Genomic DNA, 23,078 nt, shown 5'->3' on the forward strand with positions numbered 1-23,078 from the left:
GAGCTGCTTTTTCTGCCACGTCCCTAAATTAGTTAGCGCCGTGGTCCAGGGCCATAAAAAAGGCCCCGCCGCAGGAGCGGGCCCGGGGCGAGCACAGGCGCGCGATTGTTCCGCCAGGGACATCATTCAGCCTCCTTTAACGAGGAGGACCGACGAGCGCGCACAAGCGCTCTTTTCACCGCGCCGCGCGGGCGGACGGGCTCGGCCACACAAGAGACACTTTCTGAACGAGCCGCCGTGGCCCTAACCTCGTAATGGAGGGGAAACTTCCCTTTCTCCAATTCAATTTCCCCCGTCTTCTGAGCCCAGAGGCATCTTTCCAGAGCGTCAACGTGACAGGAGTAAGTTAAGACAAACAGAGGTTAAGTCAAGTTGTCCCAGATAAGTGCAAGTCTGCATTTCAGCCATGCAAACGACCTCAGTCCTCAGCCGATTTTCAAACTGATGCACACCGATATTGACACAGCCGAAGTCCCAAGTGTATGTACTAGAAGGTGGAAACCACGCTCCCTGTGAAAGGAATGTACATGGAGGCGAACATTTCTCCAGTTGCAGGTTGGGGGCGGGATACTGTCCTTTGGCCTGTCCAGCTGACCTCATCGATCGCCCTCCGAAGGTCGTGCTGTGTGGACGCCCCTGTGGACACCCCTCTGATTTATGCAGCAGCGCCCCGTCCGCTTAACCAAGCCTTGAAATGACTTTGGCATGGGGGGGGGGATAAATATGCCGACGCGCGTTATCCAATCATCGATGATGAAAATTCTGCGGAGGAGCCGGCAGCCGAGGGGAACCGTTAGCAACCTTTCCGCGCCCTCCACAAGAGCAGTCTGCCACACACCCAATCACCGTCTACATTTTAGACTTCTAAAGGCCCTTGTACTTGTGCCAATGGGGAGCCCAGGTGTAGCTTAGCTTAGCTTAGCAGTGGCTTGGCACACACCTGAGACAGCTTATCCAGAGCGGAGATAACTCAATTTGTTAAACTGAATTTCACAAAACTCAATTTTACTCAAAGGCACGGCGGGCAAAAGTACCGTGTCAAGTCACCCGCGTATTAACTGTTCCGCGTATTAATTGAGTGTCCGCTATGGAAGCTGAGGAGTACAAAGCGCTGTGTGTTTACCACAGGCAAGACCATCAAGTGTATATCATAGAGCATACAACGTTTTTACCGTTAAGATAACTTGTTTAGACAAGCGTGCCAAGGAAAAGATCTCACAGGAATCCAACTGCAGCGCCTCAGCCAACACCATGACTGCATTCGATTAGCAGAATTTATTTTCAGTTTCATTTGAGCATGGACAGAGTGAAGCGTCGAGTATAAAAATGGACTTTGAGCATTTGAAAAAAATCTGACTGACGGTGCACTGTAAACAACTTTTGAACAAGCAGCAAAAGCAGCTACAACAGCAGCGACTGCCACTGCCATTTTTCTTCCTTCTCGCAAGGTCCCAACAAAACGGCTCTGAGCGCAAACGGAACAGACGTGTGCCTCCCTCCAGTTCGAGTTAACGCTCCGCTCCCACATTTTTTTTTTTTTTGCCGTAGGCCGGGTTGCGCAAAAGCACCGTCCCGCCCAGGCCCTGTTTTTAGGAGCGCCGGGGCGCAGGGCCTCATATGGAACTCATTTCCCCCGAAACGAGCGCATGTGCTGAGGTGCAGCCGGGTCTGCGCCCAGCCCAAAGCCACCCACCAGAAGCAGACACCGCAGGGCGGCCCGGCTGTCCGCACCGGGGCCGGCGGGGAGACGTCTGAGGTCTCCACCGCACCCGCGACTCTCCAGCCCGCCCCGCCCGGGGCTCCGAGCAAGCGGACATCTGCTCGCTCTGCCGATCGACGCGGCTCCCGCGGGCGGGCCGTGCGGGGCGGGCTACCGCCGGAGACGCCGTCTGAGGGGCCCGAAAGCAAAACAACATCTGCGCGGGGAAGGATCGGCCCTCGCGTCCAGAGGCGTTTTTGGGGCGAGGCGCGCGGATCTGGATCAACAAACAGGCGCGCGGCTGTGTTGTGCTTGGGCGGGAAAGGCGTCTCTTTGACGCACGCTGTCTGCCGGCTGAGCCGCTTCAGCTCTCGGCAAGCGCCGCTTGGGGCCCTCGCATGGACCGTCCAGCCAGGGGCCTGTCAAAGCTCTCGGACCACACCGCCCCTCTGCTTTAACGGGGGGGCCGCTGGTCAAAGGTCACGTGGGAAGAAAGACAGAGGAGGAGGAGAAAGGAGAGAGATGAAACAAGCTGCAACACCCAGCACTCTAGGCAGTCCCCGTTTTAACTCACCCACTGAACTAATGCGAACGAATACAACGTAACCCTCGTGCAGATTGCCATGCACTGACCAACAAGCGCTGCCATCCCTCACCTCTCCTCCCCATGAGCCCTACCTCTCCTCTCTGCCTATAGCTATCCATACCCTCCTCCTCCTACCAGGCAGTGACCTCCATACCCTCTCCTCTCTGGACCAGGCAGTGACCTCCATACCCTCTCCTCCATACTCTCTCCTCTCCTGCCCCTAGACCAGGCAGTAGAACCCCCCATGCCCCTACACTCCCATACCCTCCTCATCCCTCTCCAGCCCCTAGACCAGGCAGTGACCCCCATACCCTCTCTTCTCCCCTGGCCTGGGCTGGAATGGAGAGGGCCCTTTATCAGCCACAGAGGGAGTGGGAGTCTTTCCGCTGGAGCCCAACTGTTCTCTCATTCCTGCGTTATCTCCCACCCTGCTCCCTCCCTCCCTCCCTCCCTCTCCCCTACACCCCTTCCCATCCCCCTCCTCACAGGATGGGCCCGCTTATCTTCACCGTCCAACACAAACACCCCATCCCCCCCAACACGCACCCATGACGCCGAAAGCCTTTCCTGCTGCACGGACTGCGGCCGGGCGGAAGCTCGGGCGTTTCCCTCGCCCGGCGGCGGGGGCGGCGCACCTCAGCGTGCAGCGTCAGCCGCGGTCGCCACGGCAGCATGCTGACCCCGTATGTGGGTGAGCTGCCAAGCCGAGCTCAGTGGGTAAAAACGCTGCTGCATCGAGTTCTACATCACATTACACCCTTATCGAGAGCAGCTCACTCACAGATATATACCAAGTCAATTCAGGTCAAGTGTCTTGTGCAAGGACTGGCAGTATCCTACCTGCGAATCCAACGTGCCACCTTTCGGTCAACTGAACTGAATTCTAGGTAGTTTGACGCCCAGGTAAAAAACAAACAACTTTTCGTAAAGTAAAATGATAAATTATGACATCTGCACAATCAGCAAAGCGCATTTAGTGGCCACAAAATCTGCTTCTGCCAAGGCGAGAAAGTGGGGAAAGTGGACAGAACGCGCTGCTCAAACTCTTTCCCCCAGCAAACGTCCACACTGTGAGACGTGACATTCCCCGAGCGCACGAAGCAAATCGCAGCACAATGGAGCATTATTCCCGCGGAAACAAAAACTGAGCGAAACATCCAGACAAAAACAACAAACGAATATGAGAGCCACGAAACTTGGGCAGCGGAGAAGACAAAGGAGGTTTCGCCGGGATAAAGGCAGCGGGGGGGAAAGAGGCCGTGTACGTCAGTGCCAGTGCGTGGGACATTGGGCTAATGGCCTGGACTGTGCTCGCATTACAGCGCACTGGCTATGCCAGGAATTTGCCATGCGGCCTCGACACAAAAGAGAGCAGAGATTTTTGGGGGGGGGGGGGCAGTGGATAATATGTGGCAACCAAAGGGTGGAGCCCCAACCCCCTCCCGAAATATTTCTGCATTCCTCAGTACAGCGAACATCGTACATGGGCCCATGAGTATAATGATTTCATCTACTTTATAGGTCAGGGATTTGCGTGTGCCAAAACACTCGCTGTTCCAACTGGTGGAGAGATGCCAAAATGCCTACTAACATCATTCTGGATAATGTGCACAGCACTAAACCTACAGTGAAAAGAAACAGACAGAAAATACAGCTATATTTGTGCACAGATCTGGGAATGGGTGGGTGGGGGGGGGGGGGGGGTCAGGGCTACTGCACTTTCAGATACGTGCAGGACTTTTTCCACTTCAGACAGAAAGAAAAGAGTGTAGAATGAGAAAGGAGAAGGAAACAGGACAAAGCTGAAGCACAGAGCCCAGGACTCCAGCTGAAGCACAGAGCCCAGGACTCCAGGCTCAGAGTGACAGCACACAGGGGCCACGCCTCAGCCAACAAACATTCTGGGCCCAGGGTGGGGAATCCTCTAGGTCCCCCGAGAGCAGGCTCATAAACTGCAGGGTAAACATGTGGGGAACCAAAAGCACTCCACACCGACCCAAGACATTCCGCACGCCAACACCCACCGCCTGGCCGCTAAGAGAGTGCAAAACAAAAACAAAACACACACACACACACACACACACACACACACAAAAGCTCTTTTCGACGTGTGAAAGACCGCAAAATAGTAGGCAGGGTCGTAGCATGAAGAAATTGTGCACAAAGAACGAGCCTTTCTCAGGAAGTGAAACGGAACAGGGGTGGGCGTGAGAGTTGTATTTCCCTTTGCTAAGCAGACTGAGGGACACGGTCACTCCCTTTTCCCACGTGTGAAAGCCCTGTGACAACGGGCCTGATGGGAGACACTGGGCCCAGCCAAAACACAGCATCGCAACGCTTTAGAGGGCAAAATAAAAATTCTAGATCGAGACAGACAAGCCGTCGCTGAGGTCGATTTAAGTCATAAGCAAGCCTCCTCTGACCTCATACATAGGCCCGGACCACCGCTTGAGTGACGGGTGGGACGGCCAATGAGCCGGAGCGGAGCTCCTCTGGGCCCAGAGTGGGAGCGGTGTACCCGCAGCCCAGAGTGACCGCATGGGCCCCCCAGGAGATTAATGGGCCCTGACAGGCCGAGGCCAGGGACAAGCGCTGACCTCCCCCAAGTTAAAAAGGGGTCTATCGGTCGCCTCCTCCCGTCTCCCTCTGCAACAACAAAGGGGAGCTTGTGTAGTCCCGGGGCCGGTCAGAGTGCAGTTCCACCCAAAACAAGCGGATCAGAGGGACAGAGAAAGCGACGGGACGCCTTTATCCGAGTGTGTGGCAAAGGAAACGCGTGATAAAAAAGCAAGATAAAACAGACTGATTGATGAACAGAGTAGCTTAACTAGCTTCTAGCCCAAAATGCTAATCAAGTCCAAGACGGTCACATTTTTGCTTTTTCGCCTCTTGTGCATTCTGGCGCATTTTTTTACAGTGTCGTACAGCATCGCCGAAAGCGACAGGCAGTATTTTAGTGAGGGCTGTCCGTTTGTCACAGCGTGGCCACACAACACCAGGCTGAAACAATGTTACTAAACATGCAACAGGACTAACACACACACAGGCATAGTCTCTCTCTCTCTCTCTCTCTCTCTCACACACACAGCCATAGTCTCTCTCTCTCACTCACACACACACACACACACACACACACACACACAAAATCTACAGTGTATCCCATATTACTGCATTTAGTCATTTACCGATTTATGACACATGACCTGATACTCTGCCGGATTACAGGCCACTACGGATGAGTTCAGACGCACGGCTCCAGTCAGGCAGCCCTCTCAGCCCAGTGTCTGCTGAGCTTCCCACGGGACGGTCCCCAAAAGGGGGCGGGGGAGACCGGAACGTTTGGAGCGCGTGGCCGGGCGACGCAGTGAAACGGGACGATCGCGGCGTCTCCGTCTCCGGGCCGAGGGGAAAGCGGCGAGCGGATGCGATCGCGTGGGGACGTGCAGCAGCGGCGAGAGCCGGAGGACGTGAGGGAAGAACGACAGTAGCCAGGGGAGAAACTTCCGGACATTTCCGGATATAAACTCAGCCCGACAGAGAACTAACTCCAAACAAGTCCTTACCAAACTCTGAGTCTCAACCTAATTAATGAGCAAGTGCACGATATGAGATGCACCTCTTGTTAATATATAGCCAGCTAATAACAGGTTAATGTCTTTTCACTCGCGTGAATGCCCACGGAAAGTAGGGCATGGGCAGCAAGTTACTTTGGTCATGACCCTCCTCCACCCCCACTGAGAACCACCGCTCTGCCCAGGTCAAAGGTGGAGAGGGACAAAAATGGAAAGTCTGTCCCACCCAGAGCTCGCCCCCATTTTCCCCTCAGAAATCACATGCCTCCTCATTATCTCCTGACAGGAAAGGCGGTCTGCCAGACGGGAGCTTCGTGCCATTCGTACCGACAATAATCGCAGCTGTGAATTCAGAGAGGAGCCACAGAAAACAGCAGCCTCACAGCTTCCGAAATGTTGTTCTGTATGAAAAAGGAAAATGAGCTAAATCGAGCCAGGCTTGTGTAGAGGGATCCGGGAGGGATGGGCAAAGTGAGCACCTCTGAGGAGGGTAGAGGATAGAACAGTGGGTCACAGTCAGGCTCTGCTAGTCCCAGCCCAGCCCCACCTCCCCACAGATCAGGACTCAGAATCAGGATTACTACAGTTTGGGGCTGTGGGCTCACCTCAAACCTCACCCTACTCTGCAGAGCGTACATTTACTGTGGAAATGGGCGAGCAGAGGACGAGCATGTACGTGTGTGTAGTAATTCTGAGGGAGAAAATAGGAAGAGTGGAAAGGAGAGAGAGAGAGAAAGAGAAATGATATCGTCTAATTATTTTGTCCTCGAGAATTACGAGTGTTGAGATTCTGTGGAGCTGCGGAAGCGAGCGATCTGTCTACAGTGGTTTTTGCTGTTGCTCTGGAGTTGGCTCACTGTCTCACTCCCTCTCCCTTTCTCTCTCCCTCCCAGGATCTTTGTGTTCCCACTTCGAATACCAAACGGTTAGAACACACAAGTGGCCACGAGCCAAGCAACACGGCCCAGGTTTTGACCCATCCTTGTCCTGGCTGTCGTCCTGGCTCAGAAGAGCCAGAGGAGCGCACGTGGGCTAACCTGGCCGGCCCAGCGGCCCTGCTGCACAGGAAGAGCACACTGGCCTGCCAAGGCCCTTTCCCCAGCCTTTGATCTGGAGCTTAGCACACGGGAGTACATTCCCCACCACCCCCCAAAGAGAGCTCCTTTCAGAATCCCATTTTGGGTTGGCAGTACAAAAAAAAATGTAAATGTTTTGTTCAGCTCAAGCTAAAGGAATGGCCTCGCATGAAGTGGCCCGACAAGCGATTCGTGTTTAAATAACAGTGCCCCCCCCACCGACCCCTTTCTCCAGCAGTTTAACAGCATGGGTCCTGTCCTCTTGTGAAACACAATGGTCCGTTACCCAATGCTGGCGAACCGGCGCTTTCAGAAACCACCGCTGGATCGGAAGTGCTACGAGAAAACATTCCGCAAAAGACCACCGGGGTAAAAGAGATGTTTTACTGTAAACACCGCGTGAAAAAGCGGTTCCTGTTTTCAGCACAACTGGAGTCGATTCCATGGCTATGATCATTTTTTTAGAGACCAAATCATGTTTTTTTTTTTAATGTATATATGGAGTTGGCCTAACCTTAAGAGAGTGGATGTAACACCACAGAAGTGCACTTATATTCCCATCGTGGTTTGAAACAAACCATAAAGCAGAACTAGATTCAATGCGTAGAGAGCCGCGCGTTTGCCAAGGCTTGTATTTGGCAAGGCGACCATTGGCACAGCTCACGCTTAAAAAAATAAAACATTTTAATGTTGGCACTGTAGTTCCCTGGATCCACCGACATTTTCAAAGCGAGGAGAGGGAACAGTTCAGCCAATAATCTGCGCCGACATCTAAACATACGCCGTCACGTCTGCCGCGACGGCAAACAGCGTGACTCACTCTGCGTGTTTACAGTGCTCACATGCTTCAGTGTAAACCTTGCACTCTTCATGAGTCAGTTCACAGACCACACCTTAATTCTTTTTCAAAAACACAGTGCATTACGCACGGACAGGCGGGGGTACGCACCTGCAAATTTAAGGGCCTTTTTTTGTTTTGTTATTAGTTTAAACCTTCCCTGACTTGATGGCAGCTAAAACTACCCTGGAGAAAAGAATGGAGAATGAATTGTGGCTGAAAGCCTTTCTGAGCGGAGGAGGAGCCTTGGCGATCGCACAGCGGGCGAGGCGTCCGAAGCCGATGTCCCTCGTTCGGCGCGGTCGGACCGGCTCAAATCAGCCACGCTACTTCCTTAATGACTGACTACCTGAAAATAGATTAGCCCTGCCTGTGCTGTGAGTGCCACCTGCCAGGAAAACTAAATCAGCTGCATTCCAGAAACGGCATGCTATGCCTGTTCTGAGCTTTGCAGCACCCAGTGCGAATACCGCGGCCAATTCACTGATTGGCTTGAATGGAGAAATCGATGGCGGTGTGAGTTTACCAGTGGGGGGGGGGGCTGGAAGAGTTCTTAGAAAGCACTGGCTTTACCCAGGGGGATAAAACAGGGATAAGCGTGATGTCACCTTACAGAGAGAGCTCCACCAATTGCGCAGCCTAATTACGTTCACAATAACCAATGCATTACATCATGTTTTGGCTTTCCATAGCAACTTACCTTTTGTTTTTACTTTGTATTTATATATTTATACAGCCGGATATTTTCAGTGAAGCAATTTAGGTACCTTGCTCAAGGGTACAGGCACCCCAGCCCCAGCTGGGACTCGAACCAGCAACCCTTGAGACAGCATCCGCCAATCACGGCTTGCATTACTCATTGTTGCTACCAACATAGACTGTGACTGGTGGAGGCCCTCTCTGTTTTATCTACAAGTAAGTTGACACCACAACAGTCTGATGGCCATTTTATCATCCCTCATCTTCAGCAGGATGCAGCAATCACAGGACGTGACTGCGTTTCTCTGCCCATGTCCAAGAGAACGTCATTCCGCCAGTAATCGCCATGGCAGCAGAACAAGTCGTTGGCGAATGGCAGGGGGGAAGGGACGCTGCCCCCTCACCCACCCTTTCAGGGACCGGAACGATAGCGTCCACCTGCAGGAGAGCAGATAACCTTTTTTTTACTGGATGGGGCAGGCAGGCGGGGAGGGGGGGCTTTGTGTTAGCGCTGGTGAACCTCAGGCTCGCTGACTCCGCGCTTAAAGCTTCACAGAAGTTAAACACCCAACCAAGCTTAAAATTAGCTTGGTAAAATACTGGATGACCCGGGTTTTCTTTTTTTTAAACTTATGGTGTCACTAAGAGGAAAACAAAAACTTTGGAATGACTCATTTGATTCTAGGTAGTGTTTATCGGTTCCCAGGTTTCTCTTTTGTTTTGTTTTCCATCCGTCCCTCGTCCATCGAGATAAGAGCGCCTGTTCTTGCCCCGCGTGCAGTTTTAGCCGTGCTTTGGTCACGTCCGTTGTTTTTTCAGTTCCAGTTAAAGCTTGCGGACTCTGCATGTCCCCAAATGGCAAACTTTACAAACTGCCACACACGCTACGGGCCCACAAAGATATGGGCCGCCTCCACCCCAGCCCGCAACTATGTGTCAGTGGACCGCAGAGTAAATTCGGAATAGGACCGGAGTGGTCGTCGTATGTTTAGCCAAAACACTCTTTTTGGCAGGGTTCCATAGCTCTAGAGACCAGTTTTGGCTTGCTGTGTTCGTTTGATGTACAAACAGAGCACCGCTGGTCTGCGCAACACCAATTAAAATCTTGTCAGCGTTCTCAGAAGAGAGACATTAATTTCAGACAACACTCACCAAACTCTTGTCCAAAACCACAAAGTATTCAAATGAACAGCTCTTTGAAGAGATATGAACTGCCCGCACAAAAACCTTGGGACTTCTGTGACACGTTAGGCAGACTGTCGCTTTGGGAATACAGCTGCCTAGTACAGATGTTAAGAGGCGCAACAATTTCTATCTCACAGGCCAAAAAACACTTTGAACTTGGCAACTTTGGAAAAACTCAAGGACGACACGCTAAATTTGTAGCCGCCACAAGTTTCCCTTCTCTACATGGCCACTCAGTTAATGAGGATCGATGAACTATTGGAAACAAAAATGCTGTTTGGCTTGTTTTAGCCCTTTAAATCTCTGGTATTTGGCTGAAGTCCAGCAAAGAGAGGGAGTGTCTCTGTCAGCAGTCACAACTAGCTGTTCATATTTTACACATTTTTCAGGGGTTTCAATCGAAGGATTCACAGAAATCATTACATCACTGCATTTCATAATGCCATGGGAAAATGGCACCTATGACATGTGACCAATTCACCTCTTTGTTAAGGTTATATTTCACATAGACTAAAAGGTTCCCCGGAGGAAGCCAGGCCACAAACACGCATTTTCATAATTAAAGAACCACAATAATTCATGTGCACCACCAGAGGCACGCCTAATCTGAAGTTGTTTGTATCTTTCTTGGACCACGTTCCAGTAACCTTTATGCACACATTGCATTTTTGAGCAAACGAGGTACTGACAAACCAAAGGCTATTACAGTACATTTGCATAACGAAAAGATAAAGTTACTAAAGACGATTTCCGTACAGACCACATGACAGGTTAAACAACAGACCAAAGCTCTTTTTTAGAAATCACTTTTTAGTTGACACTTTGAGGACTGACACTGCACACATCCCGGATAGCGGTTGGAACATTCTTTCAGATGCTGACAAGAAGCGGGGGGGGGGGGGGGCTGGGGTGAACTGCCAAACCGCCTTGGAACATATCTGAAAACACAGTTTGCACCGTATCATTACCTTAAAGAACAGGCGACGCATTGACTTTTTTCCTGTGAAAATTAGTAGACTTTCCTATGAAAAACACCCTTTAATCGCGCAGGATAGGCTAAATGTAGTTTATGAAACATAGTTTCACTAAAGTAATTACCACTAACAATCTGACATGTTGGCAGTAGCAGAAAGCAAAAAACAGGCCTGGAGCCCCTGTAAAATGGGGAAAAGATAAAAAATATAAACAGACTGCCAAACACTTGGGATAGGATCCATAATGAGTTTAATGAATCAGTTAACATGTTGGTAGAGACCAAATATTTGTTTAGAATACAGCCCCCATAAAATGGGGGAAAGATAAAACATGAAAACAAACGTCCAAGCACTGAATAGCCTAATCCATAATGAGTTAAACAAATCTGTTAATCTGTTGGTTGTGACCAAATATTTGTATGGAGTGCAGGGGGTAAGCATTCACGTTTCAATTAAGCTCCCAAACATCACTGACACACTAAATGTAGCATGAACCAATCATGATTACAGGACTTGTGACTCCTTGAAAAATGTGATCACACTTCCAACGAACACTCTATTTTAATGCAGACACACGGTTTTGCACCTTTGTAAGTTTTTACCAGCTTCTAAAATCCAGCATGCAATAAGTGTGGGATATGGCCATTTACACTGCTTACATTTTCATTGGCAACCCAGTTGTACTGGATGTGTATGGTACTGAGACAATACACTTAACTGCTGAAGCGTGCAACAGCAATATATCTTACAAAAGCCCACCTCCTGCAACCAATCAGTTATAAACCCATCCATTAACTATTACAGCACCTTTAACCACCTTTTAGGGCACACATCTGAGATTAGCTATAGTCTGTATTAAAACTGACAAGACTAATCTAAACTGATAAACATAATCTGTTGAAATCATCTTGTTATCTGTAGCAGTTGGAGAAAACAATGGTCACACTTGACTGCCTTGACATTTAGGTCAAGTTATAACAGAGGAGCATTTTCGCGTATTAAAAACAAATCTGGCGGCAGACATTATTATTTCCAAGTGCAATAAATCAAGTCGATCGTACAGTAAACCAAAGTTAAAACAATGGCACTCAGAAAAAAATCTGGTTTGCAAATCTGTTATAAAATTCAAATTCAGTATGTAGGCAGTTCAGTGAAATGTCAGGGGTCTTGTATTTCAATACATGCAGCAGTAGTCACATTGCATTCTTTGCAAACTCCAGTAGTCCGTTCAGAGCCTCGCCACAACGACCCCCTTTTATACCCACCACCTCCCCCTTTAATTAATGCGCGCCTAAAAAACTCCAGCAATCCTGTTTTTATTCCTCCAAGTGGAAACCATTCTTTCATCAATAACTAACACCAGTCCCGTCCCATAGCCATCCAACCAAACCAATTTCTGTGGACAAAATGTAATCCAGACAACTACAGTAACTTAAAACAGAAACTTAATTTTTTGACACCACATTTCCATTAAGTCCCTGTCTGTCTGGTTAACGTTAATCCTCTAATTCACAGACCCAGCTAAAGTTAGCTAAATGCGTGGAAAACTGACAATTTCCTCCCTAGCCTCCGGAAAATGATTAACGGCCGCCACAAATCTAAAATCTGACTGGCTCGACCACGGTTCACTCACGTTAGCGTAACACGGTTAACCGACTAGGGCTAGCTAGTTCGTAGACTTTAAGAATCCGTACTCGTTAAAGACATCGGTAAAAAATGACTATTGCGCTTCATGACCCCCTGCTAATCAGTAAAAGCGACAACTTCTCTATCCTTTCCCAGCGTAGATGGCAATCTAGTATTACCTTAGCAAACCCAGTTGGGGAAGACCGCAAGTTTCACCCCAGAACAAGAAGACAATACAGCGATATTGCTTGCTAGCTAACTGTACTACACCAACGGATAAGTTAGCATTTTATATTTTTTGTAATGGAAAATACAGCATGGATATATTGATGGTCTTATCCAGACAACTGAACTGAAAAGTGCGCTTGCAACTGCGTCCTTAAAATTGCATTCACTTGTCTCACTGGCAAGCTAGTCAGCTCCCCGCAAAGCTAGCCAGCTAGTGTAAACTGGTTTTACTATTAGTAATGGGTTAAGAGCTAGCCAGCACGCTAACTATTAATCAAACCGAGCTGCCTTGCAGCACTGTAACATAAAACATCCCAAGCTATTTGGCTAGCTTGCTCTACAGGTATTAACTAGCTGGCTAGCTCCACTGCCGGTTAGCTAGTCAGTCAGTCAGATTATTCAAATAAGACAGTCGGCCTCCTTTTTCTCCGTTCGCTTCCCACAGGGATTTCTGTCTTATCCCGACGCGGCCTGTAGGTCCCGGAAGGTCCACGGACTCACCTCGGTGGGCTGGCTGATCTCGAACAGGTCGAGCCGGTTGGCGTTCCAGTGGTTAATGATGTCGGCTAGTTTCCGCCGTTCTTCCTCCCTGGTCCCCGACATTCTCAATCCTGAATGGTATTCTACAAGAAAAAATCCTTTTGTCCACAATAAACACGTCCAGTCCGACCACTATAAGATAAAAAAAATGTGTGCACCCAATATTTGGGTTTGTAAAACGGGTCTACGGAGTCCGTATCTTTCGTAGTTACCAATACACCTTGCTCGGTAACCGCTCCTACTGTGTTTCCGTGTTCCCTTCTGTGCCTCTCGTTTCTCTCTTATCTCAGCCCGCTCTCTCTCCCCGGGAAGCGCTTCGTGTGGCTCAGTGCGCGTTCCCGCCCCTCTTACAATTCACCGTGCACTCGCACAGCAACGTTTGCCAGTCCCTCTGGACCGCGCATTTAACAAATGAATTGCCCTCATACGGGAACGCGCAACATTCTCTCCGTATGTGAGGGATGTTCCCGGAGATTCATTGCAGTACGTTTCATAAATACAGTTTCTATTTTTTATTTTTTATTTCTATTTTTATTGCATACCACCATGGTGTCAAATGTTGTGTGCAAACAATAATATATTCAATTTTGTAGAGAAACAAAGTGCTCAAGTTTGCTACCCTACAATGCATTTATCCTTGTACTAGTACATAATTGATTTGCATTCATTTAGCAAATACAGGATTATTCCTTAAAAATCAAGAAGACAAAGTTCTTCATCCATTTTCTAATTACAGCGATCAATCTCCATTTGAAAATGTCTTGCAGCTAAATAAATCCAAGGAAATGGATGCTTGTACCTTGTCTTTACCCCCCTCTTCTATTTTGAGATGACTGCTTTGCACAGACATGTGTTATTTGTCACGCTGCCTCGGCTATGTAATCACTACCCCAGACAAACACTCCCAACGGGACGGAAGCCTGATATTTGGGTGAGGAAACCTGCCATGAGGGAACACACACCGTATGGCCACCTGGATTGAGTTCCAGCTAGGCTCTAATGTTCTAACTGTAAAATGTCCCTACATACACATGCCAATCATTAAACTTGAAACATGTGTAAAAAGCCATCATGGTTTTAAATTTTGCCGTGTAATGGTATGAAAAGAAAGATCTGCACACCACACAAAATGCTTCCATGTTATATTTATTGTACACATGTACGAACAATGTTTTGATACACAGAAAAATCTAAATTGACTCAGTTTGTGCTCAAGCAAAAGCATGAACTGGCTAATTCCATTTTAACCAGGTCAGAGTGTACGGATTGTTATCTATTGTAACTGGAGTATGCTGTAGAAGGTATAGCCAAGTAAAGCCACAATCAACATATATACAGCTTTGTTAGCAGTGATTAATCTTGACATGAGGTTGTGCATTGACTCGAAATGACTGTACACTCTACAGCTATACGTGAATCCTTTATTCAATGGTACCGTGCTCATTCGTCTATGAGGCATTGCACAGTCAGAGAGAGAAGCCCAGATGTGCAGCTCTGAGCAGCAGTCATTTCAATGAAGCGGCAAATCTTCCTCATGATGCATCCTGTTTTGCATCACGTTAGTGGCCCATTACATCATAATGCCACGCCCCAGCAAAGGACACAAAGGCTTCTGCAGGACACTGTGCTACACCTATTCCTCCAACAGCTCAAAACTGAAACCCCAACATCTGAGGATGTATCCAGTCTGATTTGCCACTATTGGACAAAATAAATTATATCTATTTACATACATACAGCTATCCTCTATTCAGATCATATACTGTGCATAATTCAAAGTGGTATCCCCACTTTATCTTATATGCTTAGCTCCCTTTGTTCACGATTTTCCATATAGCATATTAGAAATGTAATGATTTTTTTGGAGGATCCCTCTGTGCCCGCAGAGACAGCACTGGAACAGGGACAAGATACAAGGGCTGGGCATTGTGAATCCTGCATTCCAGATGTTTCCTGTTGGGCACGAGCAGTGTAGCACAGTGTCTGGGCTGGATTGTGGGCCAAGATGGTGGAGATATGAGCCAAGCTCTGAAAGTGCTGTTGTTCATGTGCAAAATACAAAGTAAACATATAAAACGTTTTAGTAAGTGCAATTTGCTATTATATGCGTTGAGAATAGAGCATCATAATATGTTCTCTTCTTGGCTATGCTTTCTCTGCAAACCATCTTTTTGATAGCACCACTGCAAAAAGCGCTATGCAAATTAAATTGAATTGAACTGAATATCAATAACATGAAAAATTCATACAAATATCCATATAATAAATAAACCAGAGGCCACAAGTACATTTTTTCATTTCAAATTATAGTTTCAATTGTACACTAACAAGGAACACAGAATAATAAATGCTATTTTATTTATTAAATATTGCGATTGCAGCTGTTCATCTGTAATTGCATATATCGGATATGGCCACTAAACCGCTGGTACAACTTGATTGAAGCCTTTTATGGGCTAAGGATGGCCAAATGGCCATTTATTCTATATCTGACAAGCCGATCACAAAACACCCGTAAAAGCAAACCTCATTCCAGTCTCTGGAAGCATGATCCCCACCCCAAGGCCAGATCAGTAAATGCAGTGTACATCACTTTACAGCACCGGTGGCATGAGTGATCACACATTCCTGTTTCCAGCAGTCGAGGGAACCTCACTTCGTCAGAGCAAGCAATCCCTGGGCCACAGTCACACTGGGAAAAGAAAGTGTTTCAGAGGCAACCTTTGCTATTTGGTGTGAAAATACATCGTCAAATGAATTTAATCGCCGGAGAGGCAACCTCTCACGGACGTGCTGAGTTTCACATTTGAGATCGGTCTGCCAAATAAACGTTCACCTCACCCCAAGGTTAGAGAAATGATCCGGACTTCCTCAAACGTGTTCCCAGAAGCAACCTGATGCTTGAGGAATGCAATTGAAAGGAAGGGCTGTGCGGTAGTTGTCAAGCATTGGGCCTCACTTCAAGCATTACCCTGGGACATCAGATGTCAGAGTCGCCTAGAAGGGCAAAACTCAAAGAGTGCCCTTGAAGGAAGCAATATATCCAGTGCCACAAGGATACTATATTTACACTCTGTCACTGTCTTTTGAAATCTCCTCTCAGAACCTCGTCCAATCCATCCTGTTTTGCGTCACGTCAGTGACACAGATTTGGGAGGCGGCCCAACTGAGATGTCCAGGCAGGGATGTATAAATATTTGCACTGTCGGAACATGGATTTGGTGATTAAATGGTGGTGAAGCCACTGACACCGAAGTAGCAATAAATCATCAGCACCACATTAACCTTCTTGTCAACAGGCTGGTCGATGCCCCACACATCAAATTTCTGTAAAAAAAGAAACAACCAAGCAGATGATGGATTAAGAGCAGACACTGAACAGATTAGAGTAAAAAAGAAAGCATGCATGAGCACATGCTATTATCAATTATGTTTTCATAAGATAGAAAGTCTCATATAAAAGCCTTTCTGTCAGTCCTACTGCTTTTCAGTTACCTCTGTACAAGGCTATGGGTTGAATTGGGCCATATCTATTTGTTTATGAGCTAACAATCCAATGAATAAGACCCAACACACAATAATAAATAATCATTTATTATTGTGAGATAATAACTTTTTTAAAGAAAGCTGATGTGTGATGCTAGCATGTGGTATGTGATAATATAAATATCAAGAATTAATTGACTAGCTGTGGTGCTTGAATCAACTGATAGTTTTACATTAATTTTATAATCGAATATGGGAGAAAGAGTAAGTCAGGACACAGGAAAAGGGGGCTGAAATATATGGCTGTCCTGAGAAAAACCGAACATCGGGTCACCCAGTGTGAGACCGAATTATTTCTGGCGTACTTATTGGCAAGCACCAAGGGCAAAATAGCAAGTAGGGTCTTTTTTGGCAGGTGGCTAAGGAGCAGGTCCAGTGACTAGGGCCAGAGTCTGTGCCACATTGAGCCGCGTACCTTAACAAATCGCATTATTTGAAGTTACAACTCACTCCCATGCCAACGTGAATGCAGCCGTTACTGTTTGTGTTGCCATGGCATGGGCAGAGTGTGGGGGAGTCGGCGCAGAACAGATATTTATGGTGCGGCCTTCGGCGTGGAGCACAAATAGTCCAGTCGAGCGTTCGCCTTAAGAGAGACGGTCAAGAGAAAAGAAATACATTGGTTGTGTTTTCAGTATTAATGTGTTCCGCTTGTTGTCATTTCCTTAAGTGCTGTCACTTTGACACAAAGGCTTATCATTCCACGTACGGATGTTGTTTTACAGAAAATAATGGCATAGCTTTTTTTTTTTTTTAAATGTCACTACTAGTGAATATACATCATGCACATATATGATCAACCATATCTGGCCTGGTCAAATGTAAATGGTATATGCTTACTGGGGAGTTGATTGACATGTATTCATTTTAATGTCAGCAGGAAACAAGAAATTATTCATTAAATTCTTAAAATGAATAGTGAATGCATACATGAAAAAAAAAATAATTCATTGATTTATTAACTCATTTATCTATAGATCTTTGGCTCTATTTGCACATTATTTCCACATTTGTATTTATTTATTTATGCATTCTTCATTTCTAAACAAAGGAAACTCATATTTCATTGGACGTATTCATTTGAGTGCTAAAATATTCAGAGAGAGAGAGACAGAGAGAGAGAGAGAGGTATTAATGTCATGATGTGACATTCTGTTTTATGAATGCTAAAAGCTGTGTTTCGAGTTGCACACGACCCACTCAAAGAAGACAGATTCCAAGATTGTACACGCTGAGCACACATGTTTGGCAGGGGAGATGAGAGTACCATAAACTTAACACGGCAGAAGCAGCACACAGATCTTTGTTTAGTGATGCTTGGTCAGTCTCCAAGGCAACGGTGTGTGAGAGCAGCTGATGAGAGTGTCTGGTGTTTGATAAAAATGGAAATTGTGGTCTTAGGCCTGAGTGGAATTGTCTCTGAAGTATATCCTGTGCTGATATGATTTATTATTTTATTCAACACAGGAAGGGTTTGGTTTTAACTTGACGTCCCATGTGCACAGTTCCCTGCTCATGTATATCACTGAGTATAGCAGGGTCACGCTTTTATACTTTCTTTTATTTTAAATCAATGTCTTTCTTTGGGATATTTAAACATTCACATGAAATTACCCCCCTCCCATTGTCCTGAGAACACTGACCCTGTCCATTGCCTTAAATACCTAAATAAATCAGTTTTTTATTGTACCATTTGCACCACCCTACAAAAATTCTAATAAATTCTATTCTCTATTTCTTATGTGAATAATGCAGGAAACAGAATGAGGCTAATTGTCAAAAGACACTAACCACAGGGGCAGAGGAGGATACTGGCTAAGCATAACCCCAGACAGGAAGTGGAATAGCGCTTCGGCAACATGGTTTCCTGTTGTGGTTTTAACCTCTGCTTCTGCTCCGCAGCCAAAGAGAAACGCTCTGTGATTACAAATAAGTCTGAAATATGAATTAATCTTTTATTTACCGCTATATTGTAAAAAAGAATACTTTTAATGAGCATGTTAGGCTGTAATGCATTTGGCTGTACTACTGTGATTGAATCAGCACATCTGTTGACTTGAGTAGTTCCTAATCTCTCACTTCCAGTCCCTATTCTACCATTGTACCCAGTGTATTGTAATTATGATAAGATCAGTGGCCAGCAGACTCACTGGCACCTGAGCCTGCAAGACTCTCCCAGTCTATATACTCCATCCAATGTGGCATGAGCACCAGAAAGACAAGAATTTAATGGAACCCCATCAATTTATGATGACATGAGGGTTTAGGGTAGAGACATCTGACTCAGAATATGTCCAAACAACAGCATTGCAAATTGTTGCACGGTCGCAAGTATGCATGGAAATTACATGTTTGTCATCCGAATGTTATAATAGGCCAACTTTAGTACTTCCTGTATTTGACTTGACAACATAAACCATTTTTAATATACAATTCTAAGACATTAAGACAAAGCAGTGTTATTTCATATTTTTTGTTTTCTCTTCAGAGTTCTGTATCCTATTCAGCTACTGTTCTTCAACTAACTGAGAGAATAAACTAGGGGCTATAGGAAAGGCTTACTTCTTTCTTTTCAGACTGTCGCACCTTCCTGTGGAACAACAGGTGGTATTGTGACATCACAGATGACTAAAAATGACTCAGAGGAGGAGCCAGTCAGTGTTCTGTATTCCTCTTAGCATCACGCATGTTTATGAGATCCCGCACGCCAGGGGGAAATTAGGTCAGATGATATGTGCAGACAGTACCTTCAAAGTAATGGGGGAGGGCCAGGCTAATGAGAGCAGGACTGGTTTAAGTGGGAAGTGAGATTTCCTGCTGTCACCCCACCAATGAGGGGACGGATTATCTCGCTGGCACCAGCGCGGACAGTCGGGCATCAATCAAGGAGCACAAAGAGGAGAGGCAGGGTACAGCGCTGCCCAGCCGCTAACAACGCCAGATAAGAGGCTGTGTATTGCTGACGGTGCTGGGAGTGGTGTGTCTGCACAAGGAGATGTGGACCTCCAGCCTCGTTACTCTTTCCTCCAATGCAAAATGGGTGAAAATGTCACATGATTCCTCTTCCATTACTGTTTGTTTGTATACTGTTTGTCTATTTTTCACTGCATAAAAATAGAAGTGTTTTATTTAATATTCTCCCCCAAATCCGGGATAAGAATGATACAGGTTATCTGCCACCGATTGCCGTGACTGTTTTCGCACTCTCAGAGAGTAAACAGGCCTTGCATCTCTTCTCTCCCCTGACACGGCTGGATCCGGCAGTTGCACAAGAGAGCCGAAGGTATTTCCGATTTTCACTGCGGATTGCTTTCAGCTGTTTTGCAGGACCAGCCCAACCGCCTTGCTGCTACCGTTCAGTAAACAGAGAACTCCGTGAACTCCCTTGCCAGGCAATTATGCTTCCCCTCTCTGGCAATACGTCACGTTAGGCTGGAGGCGGGATGGGAGGCGGGGCCAGCCAGAGTGCGAGCGCTGTGATTTATTAGAAGCGATGACTTCAGAAGCCTGTTTAGTGAGTATGTCGTCACGTTAAGACCGCGTGTGCACCGCTGCCATTTGAATATGCTGTTTCTGTTACTTTTAGCAAAAAGAACGTGGTCTAGTGGTCTAGAGTACCAGCCTCAAGACAACAGCTGTAGACTGGCAGCCCCAGGTAGGAAGTCATGCTCTTGAACCCAGCCCTCTCATTTTTGACCCTCGCAGACTGTGAGTCTGCCTGAAGCTGCAATATGTTTTGCTGTGGCTGAAAATCCAGGATGCGGGCCATAGCAACCTCTTTGCCTCGCAACCTCTACATGGCACACAAAGCACAGTCAGTCAGCAGATGTACTTGCTGTTTTGGGACTAGTATGTCAGTGACTTAAGCTGTAAAGTTATTTTACCCACCAGCAAAATTACGAGCAGGGACTGAAATTTGTAATATGTGTGTCCCTTGCTATTATAATGCAACAAACATGGAAATGGAACATCAGCCATGTTCATTGTGTTGATGATGATATTTATAGAACACATTAGCAATGGTTTATGGCAGTGGTCTCAGATGAAAGTAAAATATTAATAGTGCAAGGATTATATGTGATGACATTCTAATGACATTCTAATGAAGATATTCGGAACACAATATAATCACGTATAACAATCAGTTGAACCAGTATTCCCCAAGATCTTTTTCATCATGTCTGCACCAATGTGCTTCAAAATCCCTTGAATGAAATCACTCCCAGAGGGACTTGTGGAAAATCTTTTGTTTGTTTCCTTGTGTAATCCAGCATAAAAGGACAAACTCCACATTTCATTAATCTCAATTTCATGAATTCTCACAGTTCATTAATCGGATAATAAATCACGAAACCTCGCTCACAAGTTATTTACCCAAAGGGACACAAGCTTTTGACTGTTTATAGTAAATCTGTTAAGGACACATATGCATTTGTGCAGGCATGCACGCACACACACATACACGCAAGCACACACGCACGCACGCCCGCACACACGCACGCACACACACGCACATTCCGATTCTGATAACTTTTTCAAAAAATATCTTTTTCTAACCCCGATAGTCATTTCTTATTTAAACCATACGCGTTTTCAAACGGAGGAGCTCCGCGCTGCAGGTGTGCAATTGGAGAGCACTGAGGCGAGAGCTCATCCTCTCTGCAGCGGTCCTGACCCAGCCGCCTGTCACGAGAGACGGAGAACCGAACTGCTGCCCTGTGCAGAGTGCCTCCCATTCATCCTCCTCCGACGCCCTCGCCAGGACAAGCTGTCGCACGGTTAACGAGGGCATCTGACGGTGACAAAGAGGGGCGTCGAAGATTCAGAAAACAGTACGCAATCGTTAAGAGCCTCGGGCGGCCAGGAAGCATCCAGCGGCCAAAAAGCCGGTGTGGACGAATTATACCTCCCGCGTCGAGGAACTGAACGGGGGGGGGGGGGGGAAACAGAACAAAACAAAAAAAAAAAAAGACGGAACATCTTTGTTTTGTGTCGCTGAGCCGTTCCTACCATCTGTAAGCAATATATCGGAAACCCAAAGAGACTAATTAGCAGGAAGGCACTTGCACCTCGGTTTCTACGCCCACACAGTTCCCTCTGCAAGATACGTACTGAATGAAAAGGGTTGAGCAGCAGCATATGGCAGAGGAGGACTGCTTCCATGCAGGACACTAGAGAAGACACTCCTTGTGAAAAGATACTGTATGTAACAGCGGGAGGGAGGAGAGGAAATGATCATGAGGTTAGGGAAGGGTTGGACAGAGGAACGGAGCCACGGGCGTCGCCCATTAAACAGAAACCCAACAAATTCCGCTACAAGAGTTCTGATCAAACTCACCACATCTTCACCTGAACTCTCTCACCAGCCATTTCAGTAATATATATACTGCACCTTATTTTGTTTATTATTTATATATTTTCCTTTTTTTTTTTGGTTTGGTTTGGCAACCTTCCTCTGATGATTTCAAAATAACCATAATTTGATTTATGATATTATTTGGGTGTATGCGAAACCACTTATCACAATTCAAAATCAAGTGAAAGGAAAACCGGGCGGGGGAAGTTCCGGCATGACACGGGTTCTTGCAGAAAAAATAGAACAGTAGGCCATGCATTGTATCACTCACGGAAGTACGCGCAATGACAATGTCATAATACCTCATTGTGTTTGCCGATGGAGTTCAGTTTCAAGACGGCAGATAACTCCAGATAGCTATTTATGCTTTACAAAGCAGATAGACCTCAGGCTACATGCTCAGACAAGGCAGTGGCAACATTTGGAGCACTACATCATATTTAGGATCATTACACAATTACAGTACAAGAAAAGGAAATTTAATAATATAGGGATATAAATGGGATATGACTACTTCCCATGCTTTCAGAAGGGAAGACATATTATTTTCACTTTTTAATTTTGGAAGCACTTTAGGGTATTGCTTTTATTCATTATTCATCATTTAACCTGAAAATATTAGAAGCACTCAGCTGTTTATCTGTATTTGACCCCTTTGTCGCATGTGTTTTGTAAATTATAAAGTGATTCTGATTCTTAAGCCCGTGTTCCTGTCAGGACTGCCACTCACCGTTTCTTCCTGACAAACCTGATCTTGCAGGATCCGTTATTAAAACAGCAGTGGCCAGGCGTCGTAAATGGAACAGCTCCTCGGTTGCCTTCGCCAAGATCTAAAAAAAGGATAACTGAGGTGGGTGGAATTTTACAAAAACAGCCAATTACTGGATTATTTCCAGCGCCCTGGATGCGAGACTGACAGGTTGTTTCGCCAGCATGTGAAGCCATGGCTCATTAATAGCCTGAGATGTGACACAAATACACAAAACCAAATGGACAGGAACCTACAGTATGCAATGCTAGCAAACCTAGTCACTTCCTGGTTTTCCATCTCTAAGAGTGAAGAGCGCATGGCATCAAAAGGCCAGGCCAGTGGATGTCTAAACTCACCCGAATCGACCGCAAAGACTGGGCCACATCCCAGTGGCATATTATG

General features: G+C 46.5%; 1 protein-coding gene across 16 annotated transcripts in view; it reads right to left on the reverse strand.

Moving 5' to 3' along the window:
- The window catches only part of afdna (afadin, adherens junction formation factor a), a 117,212-nt gene extending 103,836 nt beyond the window's left edge, over positions 1–13,376 (reverse strand). For 10 of the 16 annotated variants that reach the window (XM_064340345.1, XM_064340335.1, XM_064340342.1 and 7 more), the window contains exon 1: positions 12,985–13,366. In XM_064340345.1, the coding sequence (XP_064196415.1) occupies positions 12,985–13,086 (102 nt within the window). In that variant the 5' untranslated portion in view covers positions 13,087–13,366. Of the gene's footprint in view, positions 1–12,984 lie in introns of all 16 variants that reach the window. The other 6 variants (XM_064340346.1, XM_064340336.1, XM_064340333.1 and 3 more) reach the window with 3 other exon arrangements.
- Between the last annotated feature and the right edge of the window lie 9,702 nt (positions 13,377–23,078).

The sequence above is a fragment of the Anguilla rostrata genome, chromosome 6 (genome assembly GCF_018555375.3).
Source record: "Anguilla rostrata isolate EN2019 chromosome 6, ASM1855537v3, whole genome shotgun sequence".
NCBI lineage: Eukaryota > Metazoa > Chordata > Actinopteri > Anguilliformes > Anguillidae > Anguilla > Anguilla rostrata.